Source organism: Ceratina calcarata, unplaced genomic scaffold (genome assembly GCF_001652005.2).
Source record: "Ceratina calcarata isolate Rehan_Ccalc_2016 unplaced genomic scaffold, ASM165200v1 scaffold125.2, whole genome shotgun sequence".
Lineage (NCBI taxonomy): Eukaryota > Metazoa > Arthropoda > Insecta > Hymenoptera > Apidae > Ceratina > Ceratina calcarata.
In genome coordinates, this window is record NW_017133516.1 from 19,513 (window position 1) to 32,147 (window position 12,635).

The 12,635-nt window shown below is 34.8% G+C and overlaps 4 protein-coding genes across 4 annotated transcripts in view; 3 read left to right on the forward strand and 1 right to left on the reverse strand.

Annotated features, from left to right (window-relative positions):
• LOC108627337 (myb-like protein AA) overlaps positions 1–6,426 on the forward strand; it is a gene marked incomplete at its 5' end in the record, with an annotated part of 20,345 nt that extends 13,919 nt beyond the window's left edge. The window contains 3 exons of the mRNA XM_018028532.2: positions 3,673–3,837; positions 4,834–5,091; positions 5,257–6,426. Coding sequence (XP_017884021.2) covers positions 3,673–3,837; positions 4,834–5,091; positions 5,257–5,445 — 612 coding nt within the window. The remainder of the gene's footprint in view (positions 1–3,672; positions 3,838–4,833; positions 5,092–5,256) is intronic.
• Positions 6,427–9,543: 3,117 nt separating this feature from the next.
• Positions 9,544–10,551, forward strand: mRpL13 (mitochondrial ribosomal protein L13). The gene is made up of 4 exons (XM_018028679.2): positions 9,544–9,732; positions 9,822–9,945; positions 10,014–10,168; positions 10,287–10,551. Exons 1-4 carry the CDS (start codon positions 9,709–9,711, stop codon positions 10,518–10,520), a joined length of 537 nt encoding a protein of 178 aa, XP_017884168.1. The 5' UTR covers positions 9,544–9,708; the 3' UTR covers positions 10,521–10,551.
• Positions 10,552–10,642: 91 nt separating this feature from the next.
• Positions 10,643–11,542, reverse strand: mRpL52 (mitochondrial ribosomal protein L52). Its single transcript, XM_018028705.2, has 4 exons — positions 11,270–11,542; positions 11,131–11,197; positions 10,914–11,049; positions 10,643–10,847 (listed from the first exon to the last, which is right to left on the reverse strand). Exons 1-4 carry the CDS (start codon positions 11,316–11,318, stop codon positions 10,704–10,706), a joined length of 396 nt encoding a protein of 131 aa, XP_017884194.1. The 5' UTR covers positions 11,319–11,542; the 3' UTR covers positions 10,643–10,703.
• Positions 11,486–12,613, forward strand: Fdx1 (Adrenodoxin-like protein 1, mitochondrial Ferredoxin 1). The gene is made up of 4 exons (XM_018028691.2): positions 11,486–11,750; positions 11,842–11,893; positions 12,020–12,267; positions 12,334–12,613. The coding sequence occupies exons 1-4, from the start codon at positions 11,645–11,647 to the stop codon at positions 12,435–12,437; spliced, it is 510 nt and encodes a 169-aa protein (XP_017884180.1). The 5' UTR covers positions 11,486–11,644; the 3' UTR covers positions 12,438–12,613.
• The last annotated feature ends 22 nt before the right edge of the window (positions 12,614–12,635 follow it).

Genomic DNA, 12,635 nt, shown 5'->3' on the forward strand with positions numbered 1-12,635 from the left:
TTTCGGGATTGACTGTGTGTAGCCAATACATCCTTAACAAAAATTGATGCCCTAATAAGGAAGAATATTGAAAAAGAAATTTCCATGTTTAAATCAATAATAGCAATTTAGATGTTCGATTACAATTTTGTAATTGTAAAAGAAATTATTAATGTGACAACGAACGTGTAGAGAATTTTTGGTTTAGAGCAGAGACGTTCTAAAATTGTGTTCAATGTTTGTCTAAGCTCGTCGAACAACAAGAACTGTTTTTCACTGTCACTGTATTATTAGCAGATGGACGAATTAATTTGTTCCTTCCTTTTATTCCTGTCACTGCTGACACATGACGCTTAAGATTTAAACTTCACATTTCAGTAATAATTTTTCTCAACTAATAAAGAATGTGAATCGTGAAAAATGTTATCATACGAAGTTGTCGATATTATTTTAACAGTCGAATATTTCTTATTAAATCTCGTTGAATTAATACCACCTACTGGACGCGTAAGAGATATTGGAAGGTACGAAATACAGGAACACCTAAGACAGTGTAAGACGCGTAGGACGCGTAGTTCAACGATGTAAACCGGGAGAAATGATAAACCGAAATTCTCCGCAGCTTACGCAACCCCCAATCGCGGGGTGCCTTCGGGATTGTTTCGCGTCGTCATGTTCGAATAAGACTCGTGGAACACATAAAGATCGGGAGTGACGCAGGTTCCCCAAACGCTACGCAGCGCAGAACTCGCGCTCGTCTCCTTTTTTTGTTGAACAAGGCGGTGGTCAGTGGCACACGCCCGCGGCGGTGATTCTGTTCATGAATGAGACCGGTCGATTTTCCTGGTGCACAGAAAAAGATTTTTCGGCCGGGAAGAGGGGAGCGGCGCGTTTTAACCCGTGAACGAGGACCGGTGTACGCTCGTACGCGGACACCAGTTGTTCGCCGCCGTTCATCCAGTTCCGTACTCTCCGTACACTCACGTTTTTACTGAAATTGTCTCCAATTTGTTAAAAAAAAAATTGTATCTCGTAGTTGCAGAAGTTAAGACAGTTTTCTTTGGTAAAGAGAAACAGAACGTGTCTTGTTTTCTAATTGCACGGTAGTGTTGACATCGACGTTTTGTCCGGAAGTAGTAGCAATTTTGTAGAAAATGTCTTTAGTGTGGATGAGCTATATGAACAATAGAAATAATAAGAGGAAGCACGTTCGCAAGCGACGAGTAAGTGATCAATTTTTGTTTCTATCTTGAATGCATTGTATACTCTTCTTGTGATGTACATACGAATGCTTTAGTTTTCACTTGCTATGATTTATGTCATAAAAGATTCATTTATGACTGTTCAAAATTCGATTGAAGAAAGAGTTGTACTGTTTGATTGTTTTCGGCTGGTCTTTTGTTACGGTCCTCGGTATTTTGGAGATGAGTCACAGCTTTTTTATAATCGGTAAACTAATCGCGAAAAAATAGGTCAGAAGTTTAAAATACAATTTTTTAAACTTAGTAAACTTGCCTTATTTATTGCTGGTACGTGTGCAGGGCTGTTCAGATATCACCTTGATTTTCGTCTTTATTATTATTACACGTAGTGAAGAATGTTTATTTATAATGTTGAATGGTTTCAAGAGAGGTATTGGGAGCTATTCTGTAGGTGGACGCGTAGTAGAGATATGGAGATTATCAATAGTTTTTAAACTGAATTGTATGGTTCTTTCTGCACCGCTCGATTAAGCATTATGTTCTCTACGAGAAAGTATTAATATGAAAGATCGTATCGTCACTGAATTTAGTAACATTCCACCGGATTTATTACGTAATATATGACAATAATTAATTTCTTAGATGATGTAAAGTAAATGGTCGGTAGACTGAACGTTTTATGTGAATAAATTATCATGAGATGTTGTATTGTATTCGGGATCCACGTGGAAATGAGCTTTGCTGATTGCGATGTAACTTTGCATTTCAAAATGGTTGCTTCGGAGTTTAGTAAAAATCTGCTTCATTTGGGAAATCGCGGGTGTGTGACTTGAAGATTGGGGAGAGTGTGACCCCGAGTCTTATGACTCAGAATTGATTTCAAACCTTCGACCTATCTTACAATTAGTGACTATAAATGACTAATTGTAAATGTTTTCGTACTCGAAGATTGATTTCTTAAAACAAGATATAACTCAAGGTAGCCAATATTGTATTAAGTTGTTTGTCATCCGATAGTTGTAACTTCGTAGCTATATTAAAGTTAAAATATCTTCTTAACTACATAATGTCGCCTCAATATTAATAGGTTTTTCGTAGAGAATATAAAGCTTCATCGATCGGTGCAGGAAAAGCTATAAAATCCTATTTAAAAGATGTTGATGATCTTCGTATCTCTACTACGCGTCCACCTACACAATAGCTAATAACACAAGAATGTGCCTTTCTTGAAACCAGTCAACATTCTTTGCCACGTATAACAATAACGACGAAACCCAAGGAGGCAACGTCTGGTGAAGCATTCTGTATATTTGTTAAGAAAATCGAGTACACGTATATATTAAGATATTTGGATTAGAACTGAGAAAGAAATGGAGTTCCGATTTTATCCAAAAGATTAATAAAGAACGTCGGTAGATCACATGTTCGATTATAGTAAAAATGCGACGAAACTCCATTCTCCACCCTGCGTGAATCATTATTTCCGATGGGGGTTATTCACCGAGACTAAAGTAGGGTGTATGTGCGCGCGTGCGAACCCTTCGACGAATAAACGGAGGAAGACAAAAGGCAACGGGAGGCATCGTTCTCGCCCACGCGTCATTCTTTTCTCCCCGTGTGGCGCGTCGCCTCATTGCACAAATTTTTCTCGTTAACCGTACTTTAACAGCCTCCGGACGCCGCTGCCGGGCCACGGCTCGGTTTGAGTTATTTCCAGCAATCCATTAATTCCCGTCGTTTCGCGCAGCGAAATGAAAATTTACGAGACAACGCGAAAGAAACTTAGAGACTTCTCTGCGACATTCAAACTGGACTGGATGACGAGGACAGTTATTACTTTTTCCTTGTACTCTGCCTGCGAAAAAGTATCGAAGTAACAAACAGTTTTTCTTGATACATTTACACAAAACATATTTTTATAAAAAACACACGTAAACATTTTTATTAACATTTAACAACGAAAGTAAGAACAAATTAGATGATTTCTGTTTGAAATACAAGATACTAATAAACATTAAAAATTGGATTATTATTTAGTTCTACAAGTTTTTAAATCTACATGTCTAATTTTCTATACTTTTTTCTTTTCACACTGTGTTGATGATATGTTGATTCATAATTGAAAAAATTTATTAGAGTTGCACAAACAGGTATGACTTGTACGCATGTTCTCGCTTCGAGACTTATAAATATAACTGTAGCTAGAAAACGCATATACATGCACTTCTGGCAGGATTGTTCGAATCAGTTAGTTGAGTTGGAATCAGTGCACGATCTTCTTTTTGAAGCTCAACATCTTTCCAGTGATTAGAAATTATTCCAGTGTGTCAAAGTATAAAACAAGGGATAATATATTTAATTTTAAATATGTCATCCTACGTGGTACTGTTCATAATCACTCAAATATACATATTTTAATTATAATTGGATAATATAGAATCGTCTACGATAATTTTGTGAGGTATTACAAATTTGTTTATCTGTGTTTTAGATGAGAGACGATAGGAGGACATCAATGGAAGGCGAGAGATTCAGCAACAACAGTGGAGGAATAATCGACGGAAACGGAAGCCGCCCACTGTCACAAACCTCCAGTGAAATGGATACCCTTGGCCCATTGCAACCAGTCAAACATCGTGAAAAATCAAAATTACAGGTACTTTTAACTTTTGCATTTCAAAAGATAAAATGTTTTATGGAATTAACACTAGAATATTTCTCCAGTGAAAACGACTATATAAAAATATGCATATATAAAAAAAGTTGATAATTCTAATGTTAATAATTAAACTGACGTCCAAGTGGTTTTACAATTGCTTAATGAAATTAGATTATAAAATACCGAGTATATAAGAGTAATAAAACGCGCGTATGAGTCCTTCACATATTCCAAGTTTATCGGACATTAACGACGAGTAAAGAGCATAAAAGCTAGCGTCATTGGTCATAAACGTCAGGGTCATTGAAGTATGCCAATGGATTTTCCGATCGAGGGTCGCCGGGGAAACATAGGCAGACGCCATTGTAAAAGCAATTTCGCAGCACATGTAAATTTCCACGCGTTTCTCTATTAGCATTGAATGGAAAATATGCTCGTTGCCTAGTTCTGAATTTAAAAAATTGACGTTAATTCCTTAATCAAGTTGTCATTTCACGTCTCGAGTGCTTCAAAAATGAATTATCACTTTCTGAAAAGAAAACACAACAAAATAACATTTGCCAACAGTCTCTGGTTCACAAAATTCATCTTTAACTCTGACAGATTTTCTCTTCGCGAAACAGACAGCTGTATACTTTTACGAATACTCGAAACTCTTGTTACTCTTCTAAATTTAAAAATAACTTTCCCCTGCCAGTTCCACATTTATTGAAAAGAAGTACCAACTACTGTTTGCCAGTTATAACGATAACAATTATTAAGTACATTTTACGATCATAAAACATTTCCTGTTCGTATATTAAATTCATAAGACTGGGCGATATTTAATTTATGAGAGACGGTATGAAGACTATTAATGAATAGGTCAGAACGTGCGTCCCCAATTCCGTATTCTATTTTCATACGTCACGTCGACTTATCTCGACGGTGTTACCGTTCGATATGACAGTTCGTTTCACGGCTTGTAAATTCGATGATGATTTATGGGCGCAGAGGCCGCTGACTAGATACCTCCCGATCAAATCCGAATCCCTGGACCTGAGGCATCACATCGAGACCGCCGGTCACCAATTACCGCTGATACACGACGTTACGGTCGATACGACCAGCTGCAGCGGTTATCTGTCGAAGATGAGCAAAAAGTTCCATCACTGGAACAAACGGTGGTTCGTATTCGACCGGAAAAGGAAGACGTTGTCCTATTATAGCGACAGCTCATCCAGGAAAGCGCGGGGAGTGATTTACTTCCAGGTATATGCAAATCTCGAATCACTATTTTAAATTTATGGAATATTAAATAAAACAATGTTTTGTATTAAATATGTATTATCATCATATAAAAATGAAGACATTAAATTGAATTAGTCGAAATGATTATAAATGCCTAATGCCAATGAATTATCTTTTCACTCTCAGTCAATCGAGGAAGTCTACGTGGACCACATGAACACCGTACGATCGCCGCAGCCGTCGCTGACTTTCATCATTAAGACATCATCCAGACTGTATCACCTAATGGCACCGAGTCCGGAGGCGATGAGAGTTTGGGTGGACGTCGTGTTCACCGGCGCCGAGGGATATCACGAGTTCGATCACGGCATCTGATAAGCCGACGGAGTCTCACGTTTCTAATCAAGATTCGATTCTTGTGCACCAAAGGATCGTGATCCATCCTTGGCTGCAGGGCTTCGTGATTGTTCAAGGAACACGATTTGTCACGAACGGAGTTCCGGCCGCCTTGCGCTTCGAAATTGGACTTGTGTATCAGAGTGGGATTTACATTGGTGCTAGATTATTAGTTCGGGCAGCTGAGAATGGAGCAGTAACGTTAATTACTCCTCCGCAGTCTCGCGATGACGGATTGAGTAGTAAAAACGGATGGCTCTTGAAATGAGTGGAGATCTTGAATGGCTTCGTATGGTTTAATAAGGAAAATATGGATTGGTAACTGGGAGTAATAAATTTATGCATATTAAAAATTGAAGGCATTAATGATAGGGTATTATTCAATCGCAGGCTGAATAGCGATTTGATTCTATCGTATTTAAACCAGGTGGTTAATCTTTATAGAATTCAATATTGAATCTTGTAGACATTTTTAATCTAGTCTTCCAACGTAGATACTTCGGAAAGTAACGAGAGCTAGCGACGTTTGAGAATGAACGCCTTCAACATGTATTCTGATATGAACCAGATATCTAAGGTCCGCTTGTAAATATGTCCCATTTTACATTTTACGTTTTACATTGTACGCTCTATATTCCGATGTTTCCAATACATCTTGACATCGCATTTTACCGAGAATTCCCTGAGAGAAAATCTGCCACTGCGCTCTTCGCGTACCCAAAGAAACTTTCTATATAGACATTACGCATATTAAATGGTTCTTCATTTATTATTGACGACACTGAATTTCTCTTTTTTTATCGAATAACGTGTCATACTAATTGTTGTTAATGACAAACGCACCTCGTAGGTATAGAAACGTAACAATACCTAACGCATACACAATTTGTGAGTATTCCCCGACGTGTACGATACGCGTCTATGTAGATTAAATTTACAATAAATCAGTTTTAACAAACAGACAAGTCTGAATATACCGTATTATAAAAATCAGCATGTATGTTTTAATACGGTTCAATGTTTAAAAAATGGAAGAGCTTATATATGTAAATGTAATGATAAAGATGTAAACTCATAGAGATGTGTTCAAAGTATTTTTACTCTTCATCAATTTAATGATGTAGCTATAGCTGCTTATTAAATATAAGTACGTAAATTACAGTTGATCAAATCTTTCTACTTTTTACGTCAATGATTATTATCTTCTAGGATCATTATTTGGTATATGATTTGATTTTACTTATCATTGTTTCATACATATTGTTAAAAATGATTTGTAACTTGTATTGTGTAGCGTATAATGGTATTTTTGGATATATTTACAAAAGATATTAAAACCATATTAGTAAATCATTTACATTATTAACGAATGTATAAAATATCTGAGTATTTTAGAAGTACTTGTATAATAAAACGAAAATACATATTTACGAATATTTTAATTGTCATTCATGTTTATACGCAATATTTCATTATACGGGCACTGCCCGTAGTGGACAATCCCCACTGCCCCCTTCCCTATTAAATTGCCACTCTATTATACGGAGTGAATATATACAATGATAATGATTTAACAAATTTAACGAAAAGCGATTTAATTTGGATGGACCTAATAGCCTGGATCTAAGGAAGATAATCTTAGATGATAGTTTACCATACAAAATAGTAGATGAGCTAAAAACTTGGAAAGAACGACAAATGGAGATATTTAAAGTTGAGGTAGGGCCACGATAAAATTCCTCGTGTATAACGCAAATATAATATACATAATGCTTCTCTGTGTAGCTAAAACGGAAGGAAGATCGTAATTTAAATTTGCTGAATCAGGAATGGCAAAAACACAGGGAAAATTTAGAAACGAAATTTGTGTGTAGCGTTGAACAATGTAAAATGTTAGCAAACAGTTTAAACAGCGCTACAGAAGATCAGCGGAGATTAAAAGGTCTCGAAAAGGAAACTAGATTAATTAAGGTAAACGAAGAGTTGCAGTGGCGATATGAAGTACAGTTTTGAGAACTTCGAGAATCATTTCGAACTATGCAAGACGAACTCACGTCGAAGGTATGTAAGAATATGTGGAAGGATAATATATAATAAATTATATATATTCTTTTACTATGTTAGGTCAACTTCGTTACTGAATATTTCTGAGCCAATACTTACACTTCATATATAAAATATTTCATAATTAGGTAAAGAAGTGTCTGGGATTAATAAGAATCAACATGGATGAGTAATATGCGCAAGCGCATACTTCGTTCACCGTATTTCGATTTTGTAGCACTTCGATACTCTTTTGTAAAATTAAACCTAATTATGAAATATTTTATATATGAAGTGTAAGTATTGGCTCAGAAATATTCAGTAACGAAGTTTTAAATTCTATTATTTATTTAATTCATATTATAAACATTTCTACCTCCCCATTTTTGTATTCTTTAGAAAATTGAAGGGGTTTAAGGGGAGAAAGCAGGGCGAAGAACAAAGAATCCTTCTGGCTACCTGGCCCTGCCTATGTGGAAAATTGGTCGAATCTGCCTTTCCGTTTCGGAATATCGTGGAGTACACATCGTGAGCGAATTGTGAGAATTTTGGTAGAAGAGTATTCAAGTGAATGAAATACATTATGCGAAATGTTTTTAATAACTGTATTTTGGTTTTAGAATGGTTATGACGAGTTCGCCTTATTTTTCCATGACACTTACGGCGGTACGTTAATTGGAGTTTTATTAAAACCCCAAGCGTTAGAAATGAAAGATTTTAAAGTATCGAACATCAATGGTCGTAAATATAATGCGGACGGTCGATTATTTCTAAATTTATCGGCAATGATTCAAGATTTTTATATTCTTGGGAACGGGCTTGTAGACTCGATCGATGTCCGATCGAAACGATTTGCTTTGACCTAACACTTCCCAACAAGAAATTAAAAATGCACCTTATAATGTAAGTTGTAAAATAAAACTTTTATATGAATTGTTTTATATTTGTAACTATAATGAACATACAACAATGTATTAAATTATTAAATATGTATATAACATGTTAAATATGTATATAACAACACAAAACAATTATGTAAAATATATTTATTTCAATATATGTACATAGTAAGAAAAGATTATAAAGTATTGTACAATTTATAAAATATATTACTTCATCATTAGAGATCTGATTACATTGTTTAATTTTATAATAATTGTATCGTCAGTGGTGTAGCTACCTGTCTTTAGAAGAAATTCACGTTCTTCGATAAGTGCTTGCAGTCGTTCACTTCGTTCTGCCAAACTCTTTAACGTACCTTTATTATTTTGCGCAATTTTTGGAATAGAAGTGGGTGTAAATACTACGAGTAATTCTCATCGACAAATGAGGCTTTAGGCTTGATCACTTCAATTTTCTTTTAATTTCGTTTAATAGTATTTGATCATTTGTCAAAGCAGCTGAATCTGTGCAAAGTATTTTCTCCAGGCTGTATTAAACAAAAAGAACTGCGCTACAGTATTATTTTCAATGTATTAACTTTCAAAATATAGAATATAATTCCAATATATTTCCAAATTAAAGCGCTTTTCGTTAAATTCGTTAAATCATTATCATTTTGTCCCACTTGCGTACCACAATATTTACGTTTGCATTTACGGAATTCTGTCGAAGCTAGTATTGTTAATGATATTTAGCATCGGAATGTTTCAAAACCAATAGACAGAGAAAGAAAGAGTGTGTAAGTGAGACAGGAAGTAGAATAATGTAGTGAACAGTGTAAAAAAACCCAGAAATAATTTGAAGCAATTTTGAATGTATTGTAAAGATCAGTAATTGCAAATTAATACAGTTATCTTTCACAATGAGTATATATTTTGTTATTGTGTATAATCTCAAAAGTTTTAATATTTATGTTTAGAACATAACACTCAAAAATGAATTGAAGCTACATAACTTCCAATTTATGTTGCTCATTATTACTCTGAATACCGTCCTAACTGTGATTTATCACAGTGATCGTAAAATCACGATCACACCTCGTAATTATTGTAAAATCACGATCGTGATTGAAAAGTAGCAGTTTGCGCCATTTTTAGTGCTCAACACTGCCTTCGCGTGCAACCACTGCAACCAACTTAAGAACGAGCTTAATTAAGAAACTCGTGCACTACTTTAACCACACGCATGATGTTTAGTATAATTTAAAACTGTACATATTATTAATATTTGTAAATTAAGTTCCATAGGTATCTTACGATGTCACTTCTTCGCAAAGGACAGGTTGGTTTCTTCAAACAATCTCTATCTTTCTATTAGAATTACATTGTTTATAACGTTTGCATATGCAATTTTTAATTTGTATAATTTAGCAATGGGGGACATTCGCAAGGATTTGGCATATTTTCGATGCAACTTGGCAAGATCCATATCGTAGTGCCCCATTGATAAAAAAGTATCTTATGGGATTATACAAACCCATTTATCATCCTATGAGTAAGTACAATTGTATATGTTAATACTTGTGATGCATTCAATACATTGAAACTTAATTGTTTCTACAGATGATTGTGGAGATCATGTAATAGTAATAAATAGCAAGCAGATTGCCTTACGTGGTGACGAGTGGCAGAAGCGTGTATACTTCCATCATACTACATATTGCGGCGGGGCTACTTGGACGCTTGCATGGGAATTACATAGCAAAGATCCCACTATGGTAATTATCTAGTTATCAAAACAGTTAATACAATTATCATTACTAAACTGCAGGTCTTTGAAATCTGCATAAACATCCATAGTCTAATTAATACAAACATTTCATTTCCATTACACAGATTGTTAAGAAAGCAGTTTATTCTTCAATGGATGGAAATTTGCAAAGAAGATACACTATGCAAAGGCTGCACATCTTTCCTGATGACAATGTTCCCAAAGAAATGTTAGAAAATGTTAGCAATCAAATTAGACAGCTGAGACGCGTACCAGTCAGACTGTACGATATTCCGCAGGAACAGCAAGCACAAATACCTCGACTTATAAAATATCCCGCGGATTATGAGTTAAAATAAAGTTATACTTTTCAGTTTGCAATATGTTGTATATCTTTGTAACGACTCTTTTGTCCCCTTTCGGTCTTTTAAATAAAAATGGTAGTATCTATTCTGTACAGGTTTACAGATGACTAATAGTGAAATGTATATACAATTTATATCTTAAATTTATTCACAAATCATGAAATTGACTAAACAGTATTATTCACTACTAATTAGCTTTTGTCCCTTGGGCTTTAATTTACTATCCAGGATTTGTTGTCTACGTTCTTCCTCCTCTTTTAGTAATCTAGCGTGTTTCTCAACTGCATGATCTACTTCTCCAACTAACTGGGCTATCCTCCTCTGTAATAAATGTCTTCTTGTTAACACTATTGTCGTTTCGCAAAATTGTGGGAATTTTAGAAATACCATATAATTTTGATGCTTCTGTATACGACCCAATTGCCTTGCACGATAAGGAACAGGCTTTTCCTTATCTTTGAATGAATAATCTGGTAGATTTAGCAGTGGTCCTTCAGCATTTGGATTAATTGCTAAACCTTTCCTAGAGTTAGTAAAGTTTAAAATACAATTTATTTGAAGTCGCCACGTTATGAGAATCATTCTGTATAATATAAAGTCTTACTTCATTCTCCATCTTAAATCCAGACATATCACAGATGTATGAAATTTATTAGCACATACAGCCAAGTCTGAAATATGCAGAGAAATGATTAAATAATATTTTAAAAATTTGTTTTACCAGTGCTCTAATGTTCACATACTTCTTGAGTTGGCTGCACGAAATATTGCCGTAAACGACATTTTATTCATGTAAAATATTAACGTTTAAATTCTATTTACAATTTTACATTTATTTATGTTGAATCCAGTATCATACAATCTGATACAATCATATAGCAATCACATAGGAAGGAATACTAATAGCGAAAGACTCGGCACTCGTCACGCCGTCGCTGTGTGTAAGAATGTGATTCGTTGATAATCAGGATGTACTGTAGCACCAGTTTTCTTTATAGTTTCCGATCAATATGTTGTACAGTTACTGGAGTAAAATTAGGTACGTGCGTTTGTTTGTAAAATGTGCGCGGCATTGACACGTTTTCGCTAAAAGATTACTTAGCGGAATTCAAACTAAAATGACATCAATTTTGAGACCGTCGACATGGAAAAGTATGATAAGATCACTGCTACCGATGAATCATTTAATGACAGTACCAAGTTCCGAAATCCACACATCGAAATGTAAATACATTACATATTTGTAAAACTATAAATAACGTGAGAAATAACATAGCATCTGATCGCCTAAAGAAATGATCGTAATGGTTTTTAGATTGTTTCCATGGCGAATACGAAATGCAGGATCCAAAGTCGGAAGCTGATATGTAGGTAAAAGCAACAAAGTAAATTGTATTCTTAAACAGAGACAAAACTCTGTAGCATTAAGTATAATGCAACCACGATAGTCTTGTATATCACAGGTATTAATTATTGGAATATTTAAATTACAGAGTAAATGTAACTTTTATTGATAAAACTGGAAAGAAGATATCTGTGAAAGGGAAAGTCGGAGACAATGTACTGTATTTAGCACATAGACATGGTATTGAAATGGAAGGTGCTTGTGAAGCTTCACTTGCATGTACCACTTGTCACGTATATGTAAACTTTAATTATACGGACAAGCTCCCGACTGCTGAAGAAAAGGAAGAAGATTTATTAGACCTAGCACCTTTTTTAAAGGAGAATTCCAGATTAGGTACACGAAAGACAAACAGTAAAGTGACATTATTTATAGCAATGATTAAAACAATCTTATTTTCAGGTTGTCAAATTATTTTAACGAAAGAGTTAGACGGCATTGAATTGGAACTTCCGAAAGCGACAAGAAACTTTTATGTGGACGGTCACACACCAGCTCCACATTAATATTTTCTATTCTATTCAAATGAATTATGTATATATTTTATTTAGACAGTTGGCACAATGTAAACTTTATTTTATTACATGTAATATAAATTAAACAGTTTTTCATAGTGACGAGCATTCAGTGATTTAAAAACAGGAGGCATTATTTCTTTTTGCAGAATACACTTTAATGTATTTCGTAAACTTCAGAACAGCAAA